The 20,122-nt window shown below is 35.4% G+C and overlaps 2 protein-coding genes across 3 annotated transcripts; one reads left to right on the forward strand and one right to left on the reverse strand.

Annotated features, from left to right (window-relative positions):
- Positions 1 to 4,971: 4,971 nt before the first annotated feature.
- LOC149151983 (uncharacterized) lies at positions 4,972 to 7,492 on the reverse strand. Its single transcript, XM_089443335.1, has 3 exons — positions 7,225 to 7,492; positions 6,016 to 7,042; positions 4,972 to 5,848 (listed from the first exon to the last, which is right to left on the reverse strand). The coding sequence occupies exons 1-3, from the start codon at positions 7,490 to 7,492 to the stop codon at positions 4,972 to 4,974; spliced, it is 2,172 nt and encodes a 723-aa protein (XP_089299461.1).
- Positions 7,493 to 12,394: 4,902 nt separating this feature from the next.
- LOC149151984 (transcription factor bHLH35-like) lies at positions 12,395 to 17,059 on the forward strand. Of its 2 annotated transcripts, XM_089440689.1 has the most exons (4): positions 12,397 to 13,017; positions 13,123 to 13,359; positions 16,383 to 16,556; positions 16,701 to 17,058. In XM_089440689.1, exons 1-4 carry the CDS (start codon positions 12,526 to 12,528, stop codon positions 16,779 to 16,781), a joined length of 984 nt encoding a protein of 327 aa, XP_089296815.1. In that variant the 5' UTR covers positions 12,397 to 12,525; the 3' UTR covers positions 16,782 to 17,058. The 2 variants fall into 2 exon arrangements, with proteins under 2 accessions (XP_089296816.1, XP_089296815.1); XM_089440690.1 differs by lacking the exon at positions 16,383 to 16,556 and having other exon boundaries at positions 12,395 to 13,017; positions 16,701 to 17,059.
- Positions 17,060 to 20,122: the final 3,063 nt, after the last annotated feature.

The raw sequence follows: 20,122 nt of genomic DNA on the forward strand, positions 1-20,122 counted from the left end.
TATTTAGGAGTTGTTAGACTCAAGCTTAAAAATTTTCTCCACTCACAACTAGTTTCCATTTCCAAACCCAAAATCTTTTCATTTCTTACTAAACTATCCTGGCCATCCATTATATATTTAAGAGTTGTTGTACTTACCATTTTAGATACATAAATTAATAAAAAATTTAGGTCATGCACGCAAAACAACCGGGAACCGAATCAAATTCCTGAATTCTCGTATTTTTTTCGCCGGTACGCACGTATTTGGTAACTATGGTTCAGAGGACCTGTGTCAAGTGGCAGATTAAGATATCGTCCCAATGGAAATATTTTTTTTTTCTCTGTAAATACTAATTCTATTAAAAAAGGTGAAAAAATATGTACAATGAGGTCAACGCCTCAGAGGAGGCCGAGGCCAATCCTCATCCAAAAACTCAGGGACAATACAGTTTAACTTGACAACCAGATTTACAATGCAGACCTCAGAGATTTGATTTCGGTCCCTGACATACTGACAAAATTTACCCGGACTACAGTTATCATACCCTTCAGTGACCTCAAAAACACAGTAGCGCCTAGCGTAGCTGACTTTAAAACAAAAAATGAAATCTGTGTTGGCTGAAATTGCTACCTGAAGCATGAGACTGAAATAGACAAGAGTATTTAGCAACAAAATCAAAGGCTCAGGAACAAAAAAGCATAGCGTGTGCACCTAGTGGAGTTTAGTCCGCCTGACTTGGAGACGCTTGCATATCCTCCTTCGCCTGGCTTGGAGAGGCGACCCAAGTAACGAACCCGTCTTCGTCCCGAAGTGGCGCTCCACCCGAATCAGTAACCAAATGTAAACAACCAGTTGGTCTTTGAGATGGCTCGCCAACATTGTCATCTTCCTTAGCGGGGTCAGGCTGCTGAGGCATTTCCGGGACAGGGACGTCCTCATTCATGCAGTCAACATGAAACACCAACCCAGTCATATCCCCAAGTAGAATGCTGTCATCCTGAGAATTTGAGGAAGCGGGAGGGGTCGAGCTGAGCTGGTTGCTCTCCTCCTCTGAGACGAAAACTGTAAAGTTCACCGTTACCACCGGTCTGTTGAGCTGACTTTGGAATACAAATCTGGCAGTCTGGTAAGAGTTATTCGGGATGATCCTCTCTTGGTCTGAAGGCGGAGATGAGGGAGGGACTAAGGCGATTGGGGCAACCTGCTAAGGAGCAGATTGAGAAGGGCAAGCCCTGATTCCAGACCGACCCCCCCGACGTGGAATACCTCGACTGCGAGGCATTGTAACAGAAGCAAAGGGCCTGAGAGATCGATTGAGACAGAGGAAACCCGAAATGGCTGGAGAGCTGCTGATATCCTGACAAATCCAAAGCCGATCGATTAAGTCGACAAGAAAGACCAGACAAAGAAACTGAAGCGGCTTATCTTCATATAGAACAAAGTCATTAACTGCTGCAGAGGAATTGAGCCGATCCATGTTAATGAGCCGAATTGAGGACAGAGTAGCCATGCTCGCATTGAAATCCAGCTCGCTTCGAGACTGAACAGTCTTTAATTCACCTGCCTTATACCTTAAACTACCTTCGATGATGCGTACCCTATAGATCTCCCGCCTGCCATCCGTCAGGCCAGGTGTCTGCGTGGCATGCTTGATCATTGATTGCCGAAGTGAACACCCGCATCCGGGTGCGTGCCCTTTATCTGAGCTTTGTCCTAAGTAACAATTTCCTGGATTTTGGCAATTTGGTCCCTGGAGGCTAAGCTGGCGATAGTACCTTCCAAGTAGCCATCCTTAGCTTCCACTCCAATGTTGGCAAGAAGATCAGCGAGCTTATTTCCTTCCCTTCTGGTATGTTTGAATGTTATTGCTGGGTGCTGAGAAAGCCAGTGATTTATTAGCTCAAGCCTCTGGGCCATTCTCCAGCTACTGCTTACCTTGTGAATGGGTGAGCCGTGTTGAAGCTTTGTGATCATTCTGATTATGATCTGTGAATCTCCTTCTATAATGAGAGGAAAAAGATCCCTTTCATGAGCTAATTTGAGACCTCGCCATAATCCTTCCAATTCTACTGAATTGTTGGTGTCCCATCCTATCGAGCCCATGAAGATGCATTGAGGATTACCCTTATGGTCTCTGAAAGCCCCTCCGTAACCTGCTTTCCCTGGATTTCCTTTAGAGGCTCCATCAAAGTTGAGCTGGAGCATATCTAAGGGCGGCGGAGTCCAAGTGCTTGCTTCTTGACTTTGCATATTGGGGTTATTTTTATTGATTGAGTTTTGGTTTATCTGAAGCCTCCAATTGTCCCATATTGTTTTTTCCTGAGGTAGAGTGGGAAGATCTGCTGAATGCCATTCTCTGATTGAAAGAGTCTCCATAATGTTCTCATGGAATTTGTTCTAGATTTTTTCTAGAGGCATAGATTGATCTTTGAATATTCTTCTGTTACGCTCTTTCCATATATTCCACATCAGTAAGCCATGTATAAGATGCCACAAGGTGTTAAGGAGATTGCTTTGAAATGGCTTTTGACTCCAGTTGCGTATGGTGGCTTTGAGGTCTCCTTGCACTCTTCCCTCTTTTTGACAGCAGAAAGCAACCTTCTCCCATAGTTTCCTCCCTGTTTGACAAGTTTGCATAAGATGAAGGGTTGTTTCCTCCTCTTGCCTGCACATGTGACATATAGATGGTCCCGAGAAGCTTCTTTTCCTGAGATTATCCCATGTTAGAATTCTGTTGTGACAAAGAAGCCATAGAAATGTAGAAACTTTCGGCCAATTGGAAGTGTGCCAAATTTTTTCCCATAAGTTATCTTTGTTTATCTGCTCTTGTATGATGATGTTGTACGCTTCCTTTGTAGTAAAAATTCCTTTCTCTTCATAACCCCATCTTAAAATGTCCATTTCTTCTGAAACCATGATTTGCCTCTTTTGTAATTCTGTATTGAGAAGATGCTGAGTTTGTGCAGAGCTGTTCGGTAGAAGTTGATTCGCATTTTTCCATTGCCTATATTCTTGAGTTGTAGTTGTGTTCCAAAATTGATTGACTTTGGCTAATTCATTTATCTCCCTCTCAACAGTTGGAAGATCTTGGAGAATGTCTCTTATTTTTGGTAATTGCTGCCAGGAGTCCTCCCAAAAACGAGCAGTGGTTCCACTTTTGATTTCCCAAAAACTATGTTCTTGTATGAGATTTCTGTGTTGTATGGCCGAATTCCAGATTGCCGATCCCGCGCTTATCTCTGTCATGTGTATTCTTTCTTCCATGGGGCAGTTGCTTGCATATTTAGCTGTCCAGAGGGAGGCCCATGGAGTATTAGGATGGGCAAGCCATCTCCACCAGATTTTTGCACCCATTGCCTTATTGCTGTTCTCAGGGTCTCTCAGACCAATACCTCCTGCTTTTTTAGGAAGACAAACTTTGTCCCATTTAATTAAAGCCCATTTACGATTTTGGCCAGAGCCTCCCCACAGAAAGTTGCGCTGGAGATTCTTGATTTCTTTGAGAACCCATTTGGGGGCAGCCAGGATGGAGAAAAGATAGAGGGGCATGGAGTGAAGGACTGCCTTGATAAGAACGATTCTGCTTGCCATATTCAGAGCCCGATTAGTCCAGAGGAATAGTCGAGTCTCTAGTTTTTCCAACAATTGCTTCCAGGAAGAATGTTTAAGGGCTGAGGCCATTAGAGGGGCACCGAGATACTTGGAGGGAAGGGATGCACTGGTGAACCCCAGAATTCGACCTATGGCTCTCTGGGTAGGAACAGGAGTATTAAAGAAAAAAATTTGGGATTTGACTCGATTGATAAGGGCACCAGAAGCATCAGAGAAAGTAGACAGAATGGATTTGAGGAGGCGAGCTTCCTGCACCGAAGGATGGCCAAAAAGCATATTATCATCTACAAATTGCTGGTGGGAGTAGGCAGGGGAATTGTTAAAAGAAAGACCTCTTAATTGCTTATCGAGTGTAGCAGCGGTGATGCTTCTACCCAATACCTCAGCCATAATTACGAAGAGAAAGGGAGACAAGGGGTCTCGTTGCCTAATCCCTCTGGAGGGACGGAAAGTAGCCGAAGGAATGCCATTAATTAACACAGAGAAGAAAGCTAAAGATAATAGGTTAAAAATCCATCTAACCCATGAGTGTGCAAAGCCAAAAGCAATAAGAATTTTTTGTATATAGCCCCAACTGAGGCTATCAAAAGCTTTAGATAGATCTAGCTTAAGCAACATACCTGGCTTCTTGGTTTGCTTTAGGGAGTGGATTATCTCATGAGTTAAAATAATCCCGTCCATTATTTGTCGACCTTCTACATAGCTTGATTGCTCGGGCGAGATAATAAGAGGGAGTAGCGGCTTTAATCTTGTTGCTATTACTTTTGAAGTAATTTTATAGATGATATTACACAGAGCAATAGGTCTGTATTTGTCAGGGGTGTTGGAGTCTTCCCCCTTTGGAATTAAGGCTATGAAGGTGGCATTTAAGCCTGGATACATCCATCTGAGAGCTCTGGATTCCTCCACGACTTGCCAGACCTCATTCTTTATCAAGTCCCAGAATTTATGAAAAAAATTCGATGTAAAGCCATCCGGACCTGGCGCTTTCCCCTCCTTCATTTGTTGAACTGCCTCTTCAACTTCCTGTAAGCTAATGGGCTTAAGGAGAAGACTATTATGTTCCTTTTTTATTATCCTGGGTATGTTCTTTAGAAGCTTGTTGATAGTCGACATTTTGTTGATGTTGGGTTCCTGATGAGCTTTCTTGAAATAGTTGAGAAATTCCCCTTCAATGCCATCATGGGTTTCAATTTTCTCCCCCTGTTCATTTTTAATGTGAGTGATGTAATTTATCATTCTGCGCTGCACTGTATTTTTATGAAAAAATTTTGTGTTCTTTTCTCCACTTTTTAGCCATCTGATTCTTGATTTCTGTCTCCATAATGTTTCCTCCTGTTTGTCCCTTTCTAAAATTTTTGATTCTATGTCTTGCTCCTATTTGGTAAGTTCCTCCGTACGCCCAGCAGTGATAATGGTTTGCTGAACTTTCTTCATCTCTGCGTTGAGCATGGCTTGGGCTTTAAAGATATTTCCAAACGTGTTGTGATTCCATTTTTTGATTGCCCCTTTTAGATGCTTGAGTTTTTGCTGGAATCTAGACATTCTAGTACCTTCAGCCGGAATGAAGTTGATCCAGGTTGATCTGACTAGCTCTTCAAAGTCCGGGTGAGATAACCAAAATTCTTCAAACCGAAAGGGGCGTTTGAGATTGTTGCCTGGCCTATTCCATTGTAGCTCGATAGGCCAGTGATCTGATCCAGAGAAAGGGAGAATAGATGCTGTGAATTCCCCTCCTAAGTGAGTTGCATTATCTGAGATGAGGAATCTGTCAAGACGTGAGGCGATCTGCTGCAAACCTTCCCTTTTGTTAGTCCAAGTGAAGAGGCCGTTGCTTGTGGGAATATCTATCAACCAGTTGTTATTAATGAAGTTTTTTAGTAGATTGCCATCACTATTTGCTTTACTTCTACCTCCTTGTTTTTCTTCCATGCTGGCTGTCATGTTGTAATCGCCTCCAGAGATCCACAGTGGGAACGGCCTATCTTTATTGAGTTCTGACAATGTATTCAGGATTTGAGCTTTTTGAGCAGTATCCTGAGGAAAATATACATTAGTTATCAGTCCATGGGTATTAGTACCTGAGAGGTGGAAAGTTGCCTGGATGAAACTTTTGTTAGCTTCTATATTCTTGAGTTGGATGGCCCGGGCATCCCAAAGGATTGCCAGTCCTCCTGAAGCTCCCTGAGCATCAACAGCTGTAACTAGCCCTCCTGGCCAAGCTTTCGCTGCTATTTTTTCCAAAATTGTTGAGCTGCATTTCGTCTCCTGCAAAAAGAGAATACTTGGTTTTTCTTGCATCAGCATATTTTTTAATAATCTACCTTTCCGCGGGCCATTGAGCCCTCTGATGTTCCATGATATCAACTTCATTGAGAGGGGTGGGGGTTTGCATTAAAATACTTGGTCAGTTTGGCATACCTCCCTGACTCCACTAATATCTCTCCGATCTTGATAGTTCTCTCCAGTGTAGTTTTTCTACCTCTCTTCTTGTTGTCCTTGGTGATGAATTTACCATCCCATGGACTTCCTATTTGGACTCCTAGAGAGTATTTCTTCTGTGCTCTATTCAGAACTTCTACTAGGTTATCCACTTGTCGTTCTGGTATTTTTTCAAAATTCCCTGTCTTGCATGCTTGTTCCAAACCTAGTATGTCCAGCTCCCCTATGTCTAAGGGTTCCGGATCTTCTTCCATGTTTTGAGGTGCTTGAGAGGTATCCTCTCGCTCCTGTGAAGATTTTTCATTTGGCTGCGAGTATTCAACGTCCATTCCTTGAGATTGCCATGGCAGGGTTTTGGCTGGAGAAATCAAGTTTACTTGCTTTTGGGTTTTCTTTCCTGCTTGCCCTGATGTCTCGCCTAGTTGTTCTTGATGGGCCTCTTTGTCTTTCGCCCTTTCCTTCTCCAGATCTTGCTCATCGTCCTTGTCCAGTGCTTCGAAACTATTGCTCGTTGTGGGCATTGCCTTATTGACTGGATTTACCTTGGGATTGCCTGTTGCTTTCTTGTTTCCTCTCCTTCGATTTGTTACCTTGGTGAATCCATCTGTTGTTTGATTGTCAGAACTGTCTTGGGAAGAGGGTTTCTTATTTTGAGGACAATCTCTATAGAGATGCCCTATTTCATGGCATTTCCTGCATCTAAAGGGCACATGTTCATAGTATATAACTTGAATCCACTCAGAGTCTTCATGAAAGAAACTTACCATGTCTGGCAACACTTGCTTGAGATCCATGTAAACATAGGTCCGAGCATAGGATGTATATCTGCATAGTTTTGTTTCTTCTGCAATCTTTACAAACTCGCCAATAGTGTTCCCAATTTCTTGTAGAGACTTTTCTTCCCAGTATTCCCACGGCAGTGAATAACGCCTTATCCACGCTGGCGCATAGCTCAGATCCTCCTTGTCTGGGTTGAATCTTTCGACCCAGCCTTTAAGATATAATCCTGTGGAGTTGAAAAAATAAGGACCCCCATCCAATATCCTATTGCAGTCTTCTAGGCAGTTAAAACTGCAGTGAAGAAGCCCTTGGCGCCTAAATGCAAAGAGATGTGCCCCTTTGGATGCCATTTGGTATTGATCCAGCTTCTCAGCGCTCTCTCCGTCGGCCATATTCCTATGAATTTACCGATCAGCGCGTGATCTCTCATGTACTGTATCCTAGCATTGATGCGTTCACTCAGGAAGTCCACCCATGGTCTATGGGCCGCTACAGGCTTGCAAGTTGAGGAACTTGCCTTATTCCTTTCATCTATGTTAATGTCCTTTCCTATCTGCTGTCTGTTGTCCATGGCGCCGCCGTTCATTTCATTTCCATTCTCCTTGTCGGCCGTTTGCTGTGATCGATTGTCCGGATTGGGGGGAGGCCCCTGGCCCTCCCCCTGAGGGGTTTGCATTTTGCCCTGTTCCTTATGGGCGCTTCTTCTTGATCGCTGGTTCACCAAACTCTGCTGGTTGTACCAAGTTTGACAGGCCTGCCGTTTGCAGGTTTCGCAGAAACCCTAGGGTTGGTTGCAGCAGCAGTAGGTCCATCCCAATGAAAATATTAAGGTAATGGTTCAAGTGCTTTGTGTTGGCCATTCATGATCATGATGGAACTTGTACAAGCATGAAAAACGGAAGTGCAATGCGAGAAATTAGAGATTACACATGGATGGTCTGAACTCCGACCTCCACGAGGAATGAAGATCATAAGACACTCTTCCTTTCTCTTTCATGGTGATACTTTAACATCATAGTTGTACCAATTAATCTGACACACCATGTTTGACATGCTAGGTTTGTTTTAAGGAGTTGGATTTTCACATTTATCAGCTGTTTTTGATTAATTTTGGGATTATTAAAAAAATAATAATAATAGAGTTGTTTTTAGTGATATTTTTTTGGAAATTTTTCAGATTGGTTTTTTAGGTTTAATTTTTCTAAAATTGGCAAAAATTTATTAAAATCACAAATTTGATGAGTAACTCTTGTACAATCTAAGTACTTACATTAAAAAAATCAAAAAATTCTCATTAAAAACAACTACAATATTAATTTAAAACTTTAATAATACCTAAAATTTACTGATACCTAGTGATTTTAATGTAACAAAAAACCTAACCTCAAATAATAAACTTCTATACCATTGCCATATTCAAACTAGTTACAGTAACAAGCTAGTGCGGGTTAACTTTAGAAGATTAACGACTAAGGTTGTCAAAACCTGTTGAACTTCTTGCCTGACTCAAACTAGTTACAGTAACAAGCTAGTGCGGGTTAACTTTAGAAGATTAACGACTAAGGTTGTCAAAACCTGTTGAACTTCTTGCCTGACTTAGTTTTGCCATAGAGGTGAAATTAATACCTAAAATCATTACTGCCTTCGGGTTATAAGGTTGTCAGAGCCGGTTGAACTTCTTGCTTGACTTAGTTTACTATAGAGGAGAAATTAATACCTAAAATCATTACTGGCTTCGTGCAATGAGATTCATGAGATGACTTTGATATATTTATATTTGGTTTAGATTGACCAAGCTTGATTAAGCTTGTCATAATCAGTTGAAATTTTTGTTTGATTAAATTTGCCATTTAAATCAAATTAATACCTAAAATCATTATAGGCGATGAGAATTATGAGACGATCCCATGTATTTATGTTATCAAGCTGTATGCTTATTGATAAATATTTTTTAGTGTAAAATTATTTTGCGGATATGATCACAGTTGGAAAACTAAAAGGTGGGTTAATTTTGTTGGAATGATTTTGTCATTTAAATCAAATTAATACCTAAATTCATTACTGGCTTTAGGCGATGAGAATCATGGGACGATCCCATGTATTTATGTTATCAAGCTGTATGCTTATTGATAAATATTTTTTAGTGTAAAATTATTTTGTGGATATGATCACAGTTGAAAAGCTAAAAGGTGGGTTAATTTTGTTTGAATGGTTGATGTCAAATTTTTTAATATTTTAGAAATTTTATGAATAATGATGTTAAATGGTATCAGCTAAATTGCCACAATATTTTGAAATCTACATATAAAAATCAGATAAATTATTTTGTGAATATGATCACAGTTGAAAAATTAAAAGGTGGATTAATTTTTTTTTGAATAATTGACGTTAAATTTTTTGATATTAAATAATAAAGTTAGACAGTATTAGCAAAATTTCCACAATATTTTGAAATCTAAGAATAAAAATGAAAAAACAAAATTTATTGTTGGTTATTAAAAAAAACTGCAGTGAAACTGAACGACATTTAATATAAAGAGAAATGAAATGTTATAATATATATTAAATCAATTTGATTAAATTTGTAACCATCAAAACTAGCTTTGAAACTAAATTTTGAAATTTTGAAATATAATTAACAAAATATATGTTAAATATACTAATAAAATGTGATTTATTAAAAATTTATTTTCACAACCTTATTGGAATAAAGCAAAGATTAGAAAATTTAATGCTAAAAGATTCCACTAGGATATCTCATGTAATAAGAAACTTCTATATCTTTTCACATAGTTATTATATTCGAATTGAAGTTTCAATTCAAATTTGATTTGATACTGAAATAATTCGAGCTAGAATCGAATTTTGCATAGTGTTTTTTTATATAGTTATTAAATTCATGTTCAGTTTGAATTTAAATTCAAATGCTAGTTTGAATTTGAATTTAAATTCGATTTGACACTGAAAAAATAAGGCTGGAAAAAAATCCGAAAGTTTACTTATTTTTAACATTGATTTTTCTCGTTCAAGATGTTACAAACCTTATATATAAAATTAATTTAAAAATTAAAAATTAATTATAAAATTTAACTTTTTCATATACACAAGAATTTTTTTTTAAATTTAATTATATTTACATTTTATTAAAAATATAAATATACCTAACATAATATTTTTCCTGTTATGATTTTTTATTATAATTTTATAATTCCTAAAACGACAAATACCACTTTTATACGGGCGATTATGATCAATATACTGCATTTTCCCATGGATATCAGCTCTTACGTCCTTTTGTTGAGGGAATTCTGAAAAACGATTGTCAGAGGTGACAATAGTATTGGCATTCCATGGATAAGATCCAACAAACGCTTACAACCTAGAATCTAAGTATTATTTCCAATTGTTTTTTAATGAAATATATATAGGAAAAAAAACCTAAAATTTAAGTATTATTTTTAATTATTATATATATATATATATATATATATATATATATATAATGAAAAGCACATTATTGTACAAGTATAGTGTGTGAGATGTTTTATTCTTGAAATTGCTGATTTTTTTAATTATATATATATGAAATTTCAGAAATAATATTATATTATATTTTAAGTGTTAACTTTTAAGTATGATCATATTATTTAATGAAATTATATATGATATAAATTTATTTTATATATTTTTAATTATTTTTTAATGTTATTTATAAATATATATTAAAATATGAAAAATTATACATAATATTTATATTTTAATAAAAAATATATATGAGATCAAATATTTTACTTGTAATTAATATTATTTTTTATTATTATTTTTTAAAATAATTTTTTTATATGTCATTTATTAATTTAATATTAAATATGAAAGGATTTATATCTCTCTTATATCTAGTTTTTTTTTTATAATTATAAAATTATACTATTGAAAATTTTTTGAAAGATATTTTTTTTCTCTAAATATATTATAAGGATTTATTATGCCACTTAGCTAACATCGAACCCTAAGCTTGTGGTCTTTCTTTTGATTTCTAAAGTTGATCAAATCAGAAAAGAAGAAAGAGAGTTGAAGAAGAAAGGTCACATTTTAAAAGAACACACAAATCTAAAAAGTTAACATTACCTCTAGTTTGATGATCCTACAAAATAATAGGTAAGAAAGGAGACTGGCTCTTCTTAATTAACAAGCTAGATGTAGGAGAGTCACTAACATTTCAAAAATTGATTAAGTGTTGGTTCACCTAATCCCAAATTCAAGTTTCTTTGTGAACAAAAATACTAGTTGTTTACTTTTGATCTTATATTAACAAAACAAGATGTTAATCTCATGAGAGTTGGACTAACTAGAAGAGAGGTGTCATATAGTTCCACAAAAAAATATGGAGGAGCTCACTATTTAAATGACAAATATAATTCACTACTACAACCTCTTTCACTTTAGAATAAAGCTAAATAGGTAAAGGAAAAAGAAGAGAACCTATAGGATGGTGATTGAAAACACGTTTTAAGCATAAATGGGGATGTGTCCTAGCTAGTGAAAAGCTTTGTTCTAATTCTCCTTCTATGTCTTTCTACAAAACTTTTAGAGAAAATTGACCAAATCTTATATCAATAGTAATATTTTATATATGATAATTAATTTCCGTGTATGATAATTATAGCATAACTATAACATAACAAACTCTATTTTTTAAATTTATATTTCTTTCATAACCATTAAATAACATAAAAAATCTTAAGATCTTATTTTTAAAATACTCAAAATATTAACTATACACAATCATATTAAAAATTTCAAAATACTTTTCCTAAAAATCTCTACCATAATCTTAACAAATTCTCATTCTTGCTCTTAAAAAAATCTATCCCATAACCCTAAACAATTCCCAGTCTTACTTTAAAAATAATAAATAATAATGAATAAATAATCTTATAAATAACCAATTTAATTTATTCAACTCCTTGAAAAGGGAAACTATTTTTCTAATTTCACACACCTTCCATTACACATAAACAAAAACTCTTTACAAATTAAATTTAAACCTAAAATAACACCTCATCCCAACGAACAACCTACTGCAATTTAAAATGTATGAAAAAAACCTAATCTCGTGGTCGGAGAGAAAAAAGAAATATGCACTTGTAATGACGTAATAAGCACCCATATGTCAATCATGGTCTATCAGCTTTAACTTTTTGTTATTTTATTCTTAAAATAACCAGTTGTCATATTCTTGTACCACTGGTGATAACAGATACACACGATAAAGGTATTAAAATAAAATTAATTAATGGGCTCTTAACAACCTGAATGATTGCGATGTTGCTTAACATTAGACTACTTAATTTACTGGTACAACGGAAGTAGAGTACAATAGCGTAATGAGAGCAATTTAAAATTTTGAAAACAGAAGCTTTAACCAATCAAACAAAATATTTTGAAGCCATGAAGTAGATTTGGTCCAGCAGGTCATGTGGTTAAATTTTAAATTTTGGGTGATTATAATTTTGGGCAAAATTATATATTCCTGAAAGTTGTTTCATGCACAACTTTATCAATAAAGATTTGTGGTTTAATTTTCGGCTAGTACACTTCTAAACAAGATTATGTATGCTATAATTCTAAACAAGACTATGTATGTTTGAAAGCTGTTTTATGCACAATTGATGAACTATATATTCTTGAAAGCTGTTCTATTCACAAATGAGGGGAAGAATTTGTGAAATGGATTTCACTGGTTTTGACTGTCTGAGAGAGTTAAGAATATCAGAAATAAACCCATATGGTTTTGATCATGGATTTGCTCTCCAGGATATGAGCAGTATTGGATCTGCAGAGCTTTATGAAAACTTGTCAGGGAATACAACTAGTTATTCAGAGCCGAAAACACTACAGAGCCAAACAGATCAAAATCCTGTGACCTCGGCTCGTAGCGGAGATATTGCAACGAATCATCAAAATGGGAAGCTGTGGATTGATATGGACGAAAATACGGGGCTGTTGGAGTGGGAGGATAACGATGCGGAGATCGCAGGATGGAAACCTACTATCAAAACTTGTAAGTCTGACGGTAGTGTTCTACAGTGGCAGCAGGAGCGTCCAGCGTCCAAGAATTTGCAGACCGAAAGAAAGCGAAGGAAGATACTGAAGGAAACACTTTTTAAATTGCGTTCTGTAGTTCCCAAGATCAGTAAGGTTTGTATCTTCCACTAATCCTTCCTCTCGGAAGTAAATTAGTTGTACTGGAAAATTTTTAAGGTTTAAGTATGTCAGTAAAATATTTATTGTGCGTGGCAACAGATGGACAAACAATCAATAGTTAGGGATGCTATCAGCTATGTGTTGGATCTGCAAAAGAAGGTCCATGAGATTGAAGCTGAAATCCAGGCACTCTCCAGCTCTAACAAGCCCGATCATACTCAAGTAGCTACTTCGGAGATGACCACACCCCAAACAAATGCTGATTGTGCCTCGATCGAATCCGCGGACACGAAGAAATCTGCAAATAAAGTGACAAAACAGGGAAAGATACTGGAAGTAAGTACTGTAAATCCTACTGATTCAAAGATCTCGGTGCTATTATCTGAGATTTATATTTGTACTTTTTGGATGTTTACATCGGATTTACTTGGCAGTTTCTTCCTTTGCTTTTAGGCATTATTTAAATTTATCTTTGAACAAACTTCGATGGATAAGGATAATAATTTTTTTTTTTACGCCGGTATAAAAAATTTATATTCTTAAAATTTAGAAAGAAATTAGAGGGCAGACATGTTTTATAGATTCACTCAAATCAATTTTATATTACTCACCCAAAATTAAAACACAAGACATATAAATAATACTCATAGGATTAAAAATTAAAATACAAGACAAATAAATAATATTCATAAAATTTAATAGATTCTAAATAAAGAATTGTTTAAAAATTCTCAACAAAATTTAATAATTAACAAATTAATCTTATTTATTTACTAATGTAAATAGTATTTCTAAATAATTTTATATTAATGTTTTATGAAAATAGAGAAAGAAAAATCAGTTACAAAACAAAATATACAAATGAAAAAGCATTATTACACATGACCCTTTTTACATCTCCAAATCGTTAATGCTAGAAATAAAAATTAATTGAGAATCATGGTAAGGAAAAACAAATATATTGTGTGAAGATATCATACAAGATAAAATACAGTATATTTTAGACAATGGTGTGTTATATTAAATTTGAAAAAAGGGTTAAATTTCTAGTTATGGGTGTGAAATTATATGATTTTTATGTTGTTTGTATTTATTTTTGTTTGTTTTTTTGATAGTAGAAAAAATTGAAAGAAAAGTTAAATTTTTGGTTATTGATTTAAGTTTATATGATTTGTATATTGTTTGGTAATTTTTTCTTTTTTTGTTTTTTGGGAAAGTAAAAGGATTTGAAAGTGGTTAATTGGAGTTATATTTGGTAGTTGGGAAGAATGGTTGTTTTCTTTTCCACTCAGATATAAATCTATACAAGTGTAAATGACATGATGGTGATAAATATTATTGTAATTGTAATAATTTTGTGCCTATGAATATTATTCTACTAACCTTCAGTTTCACCTTCAAATTGAAACAAAAACTAATTTGTTAAAAATAAAATAAAAATCAAAGTGAATTAATAATTCATTCAAATTTAAAATAAATACATTAATTAACTTATATATATATATATGGCATATTTAATAGGTAATAATTTTTTTATCAATACAATTATACATTACATTATTTTTTCTTTAGTGACAGTGACGAGTCAGCTTGCATTATCAACTAGGGATAATTGTCCCCACTATTAATTTGAGAAATTATGGTAAGTTTGCCCACTCCTTTTATTTATATAAATAACATTGTTCCAACTCACCCTAACAAACTACACTTTCAATAAGTTCCAAAAATGTGGTCCCATGATTAGGTGGAGAGATTTGGTCCTCACAGATCTTGTAGTTCTATCGTAATCAAAACTCTATATCCCTAAAGTTTTTCCACTTCCACACAAAATTTATTCAATTGAAAAAAAACTACACTTCTAACAAAATTAAAACAATTTTAAATTAAAATAATCCATAACAATGCAATCATAACCAATCAAACAATATAATATAAATGCCATAGCTTCAATTCGTGAATGATTATCCTCACTATTTATGCTCTCTTTAGTCCATTCTCCTTATTTTATTTCCAACATAAGCTATGCAAAGTCTCCTTTTGTAAGAAATTTTCCACACCACTTCCGTGAATAACTTATTAGAATAGAAAATTGAATCAATATGTACCTTAATGCGATGACATCTTTAGTAAAGCTGGGCGATTCCTATCTTAATGTGTTCAAATCTCTGAAGAGACGATTCACTTTTTCCAAAATGGATCCGCACTGGGGTCCATTGTCAACTGCGTACCCCACCGCAGCAATAGAGCCGTGTGTCGAAAAATTATGATGTTTGAAAACTCTCGACAACGGTAAGAGCGAAAATTATTAATTGAATGATTTGATACGTCGGTCATCTCCGAAACTGCTCCAATTGCGGCTGTAACTTCGTGTTCACACGCAGAACTTTTTGTTTGGTGTTTCTAGCTATTTGTTTGAATAGATCTGCTCTCTTGCATGCAGGTCAAACACTGCTGATTTTAATTGGTGTATTTTTAAATATTTAGAGAGCAATGAAATTATAGTTAATTTTGTTCATGTTTAAATAATAGGGGTTGCGAAAATAAAATGTTATATATATATATAAATAAATAAATAAATAAATATGTAAGGTTAAAATTTTTACATGGTTAATTGGTAAGTATCGAATATTAATTAATTGAAAATCTTTATTTTTAAAAGTGAAATTATTTTGTTGATAGTAGATTATTAGTTGAGTTTAGACAAAGCCGTTGGGCAAAATATTTGTCATCTTTCTTACACAGATTCAAGTTTAGTAAGTTGGCATGTTATGGCGTTGGGCAAAATATTTGTCATCTTTCTTACACAGATTCAAGTTTAGTAAGTTGGCATGTTATGGCATGTCAAGGTTCGGGAATCTATTGAGAGTTGACCTAGTATCAGCGACTTCTCTTTTACCAGCAAAATTTCTTCCAGTAAGCAATGTCTAAAAATAAATTTTAATGCAATAGAATTTAGTTTTAGTGATTCGCTGAAATAATTACTATTCTCTCCACTGTCTGGTAAGTTTGAAATAAAGTAACATTATTGAGCTTAAAATATTGACACTCTAAAATAAACTTTGTTGTACTTGAAATATTGACACTCAAAAATAAATAACTTTAATACCAGCTATCTTTTTTGCCTTCAGGCTAAGAGAGAAAATGAATATCTTCCCTAACGATACCCAATGCCCAAAGTTCAAAAAAAAATAACACAAACCAACCAAACAAAACTATCTGCTCTTTTTCAGGTCTTGAACTGATTTTGGCTGACCGAAATTCGATATTCATTCTTGTTCTTCAGGCAATAGTTTTCAATTATATTGAAATTTGAAAGGGGTTTGGTTGATTGATGGTTGATGCCGTTGGGAAGAAAACAGGTAGACATCTGTAATGCTGGGGAAGGGGGAATATACCACGTGCGAATAGATGTTCAGAAAGGGGCTGGCTTATTAGTGAAGCTGATGCGAGCCCTGGAATCTCTTCCACTGCATATCATGAATTCAAACTTCTTGTGCTTAGATGAAGCCATTCACTCCACACTCACTCTCAATGTAAGAAACAAGAATCGACTTCATGAGTCGAATTTGACGATAGAAAGATATTACAATGCATTCATTGGAATAAAACATATATTTAATCGGTCGGATTGTTTCGTTTAACAATAACAATGAAAATTCATTTTTATGACATGACAGGAGAGCTCAATGAAAATCTTAGGAGCGGACAAGTTGGAGGAGATGATTCGCCAAACCATCGCCAGTGCTTGGTTGGGCTAAGTCAAATTATTACTACATAAATGGTGATTGTGAGACTCGTTCTTCCAGACTTATGAATAGGGGCCGCCTTTGGAAAATTTCTGGACAGACACCCACCTGTGACTATCGCCTATTCATATCATTTCCATTCAAAAGGGTTTCTAATATAGTTGAGTTGTGTGATTCAAAAGTATGCTTGTAAAGATACAATCATTGCGACGCTGTTATTTATTAGATGTTGCATGTTATGCAGTAGCCAATGTGTTGTTGTAGACTTCGAAATTTCACTCTCTTATACTAATGAAGGATTACTTATTATATTCCATTTGTTAACCTTTGTTCGATTACTTATTATATTTCATTTGTTAACGATTAACGAGTTTATTTTACAATTCATTACGAAATTTTACAATTCATTACTAAGGAATGTATTAGTAGTGTAGGTTTCCAATAAAATAATAAGAAAATAATGTTTTTCTGAAACAAAAATGGAAAAAATTTTATAGATAAAAAAAACTATAATATAATTCAATACAAAGAATCTAAAATCATGTTCCAAAATATTTTAATATTTCTTTAAATTAAACATTCATAAATTGATCTCTGATGGGGATGAGGAATGGAGAGGAGGATGTTCCCGAGGGAATGTCTAGGCGCCTATGGTAAGCACGTGGCTACATGATGGTGAGTTGGTCTCACCACCCTCCCATATTACCTTGAGTACGAGAGACAATAAATATCGTCGTGGGAAACCTCAAGTTACATTGGGTCTTGTGGAGGGTGGTTAGTACATTAACATTATGGAGGGTGGCGGGGGTGTTTGGTGGTCATTCAGCAGTGGAAAAAGTTTTGGATACTGTGTGTGGAGTGCTAGGAGAAGAGGGCAGTGTTGCAGAGGTGCTCTGGGCTGGCTGAAGGGTCGGCATTGTCGTAGAACATTCTGCCCTTTTTGGTGGGTGTGGTTAACTGTCAATTGTCGAATTGGGCTTGGCAAGAGCAAGTCTGCAAGGAACGTGGTGTATGTGCCTCTGATGAGGTTGGTTTGTTCTGGCTTCTTGTTTGTTTGGTGCAGTATGAGTCTGGGCTAGTTGTGAATTAGCCTTTGGTGGAGCAGGATTATTGAATTGTGCCTCCCCAGCTAGTTCACAAGGTCCTCGGCTATGGGCTGGTGCCATTGGCAAGCTTGTCATGGGTTTTGGTTTGTTGGAATTGTGAGGGGTCACTTCAAGGGTGGTGTATGTTGTTGGTTCGAGGTGAGAAATAGCTTTGTAAGTTGTGGGAGCCCAACGTCAGAGGGAGAGGAGGTTCAGCCGAAGCTGTTGGTCTTGACGCCCGTGTGGATTGTTTGGGAGATATTGGAAGGGTTATTTTCGTCTCACTTAGGTGTTGTCGGTTCCGTGCTGAGGGCAGACCTCAACCTAGGTGTCGCTTAATTCGGGCAGGCCTGGTGTGGCTAAGTCTCGGCCTTGGTTCAAGCTAGTGTTTGGTAGTGGTGGAGGAAGTCCAGAAGGTCTAAGTGAAATGGGTTCGAGTCAGTCGGCTTTAGGAGGCAGAGGTGGTGGCAAGTCGGGGCGTTCTGGATGCCCGGAGTCAGTAGCTTGAGGGAGTAGACACGGGGGCTCATCTGGGAGTTGTGGTGTTTTTGGGCATCATGTGCCAATGTGTCACGGTGGTCACGGTTAGCAACAAGGCAGCATGGAGCATTGTCGAGATGTGGTTCAGTCATTTCGGGATTGTCTCGAGAATTCAGAGTGGGTTACACAGGAGGAGCACGCCGAATTGATAGCAACTCTCAAGAAAATGCATTATTTCTAATGTCATAGCCAGGAGCGTGTTGTGGTGGTCTAGCGTGGCCAGAATTTGCTATGATAGAAGGTCGAGAAACTGGAGGCATGGATGACCCATTTTAAGGAGCATTTCCAATGTTCTTTTTGTCATTCGCCACCTCTTGGTACAACTCCAAACAACACAGCCTCCATCACCTCTCACGACTAGTATGAATACAGGTGTTTTATATGTTATGTCTGTTTACTCGGGCCTATGGCCTTTGAAGTTGTGGACTCTATCTCTCTTTGGTTTTTTGTGTCATTATCATATGTTTTCGGCAGTAGTCAACAACCCTCATCACGGTGAGACTACCTGCATTTTTCCTCTAATGTATTTGCTTTTGAAACTATGAATGGAAATTTGACTTACAAAAAAAAGTATTCATAAATTGAACCTTTAAAAGGAGAAACCATATCCTATGGATATATCAAAATCTTTAAAGACAAATATTTAAACATCAAAATTGTAATATTTGAAAATATTAATTTGATATACTTTATTATAATTTTGTTAACATTATTAAATCTATTATTATTATTATAATTATTATTAGATTTAATAATTTTCGATTAATATTTTGAGAAAAAGTTTACATTTTAACAGATTTGATTTTTCTAAGTGTATGATAGATTCAAAATTAAATGAATGTAGATTGGTTTTATAAAATGTATGTAAAAGTATATATAAACTGTAATAATATCGTAATAGGAAAATTTAAATATATTTTTAAATTGTTATATTTAATAAAATATTATAAAAATATTAATTATATCGCCTTTTTTTAAATATATAGTTATTTCTTATGCCTATCCGTTTCAATCTAATATTATAATCATTTACTAATACAATAACCAAGAGCACTTTAGTCAAGGTAATGGTATAGAATATAAAATAAAGCAAAACACTAATCGTGAGGTGCTATTATATTTAATAATATATATCAAATCACTTTGGCCTTTCCAACACGTATTTTCTTATAGGAGCACCTCAACCTACTCAATACAGAAGTACAATAAGATAACATCCATCGATATATACTAAAGTGCCTAACAAAATCCCTGTCAAAGCTTTTTATATGATTAAAGGAGGCAAAAGGATCGAACCCTGAGAATCGATTAGAGTAAAGGAGATCAAAGGATTAAACCATGAGAATTTTAATATAAACAGTATCTGTTTAGAGGTGGGAGAAAAGTTTATCCATTTACTTTGATTCCTAATATCATTTTGCTCAAGAAAATACAAGATTGTAGCGACTTCTTTTATGAGTACAAGTTCGAATTTGACACGATATGATAAAAATTTTGATGGGAAATTTTCAATTTGTCCGGGAGAAAACTTTATCCATTTACTTTGATGCCTATTATCATTTTGCTCAAGAAAATACAAGATTGTAGCGACTTTTTTTTATGAGTACAAGTTTGAATTTGATACGATATGATAAAAATTTTGATGGAAAATTTTCAATTCGGACAAAATTCGAGAGTATATATCTTAAATATTTAAATATATATACTGTTTTTCTTATAACAACAATT

The sequence above is a fragment of the Pinus tabuliformis genome, chromosome 9 (genome assembly GCF_031772625.1).
Source record: "Pinus tabuliformis cultivar Carrire ecotype Pingquan chromosome 9, CPIR1, whole genome shotgun sequence".
Lineage (NCBI taxonomy): Eukaryota > Viridiplantae > Streptophyta > Pinopsida > Pinales > Pinaceae > Pinus > Pinus tabuliformis.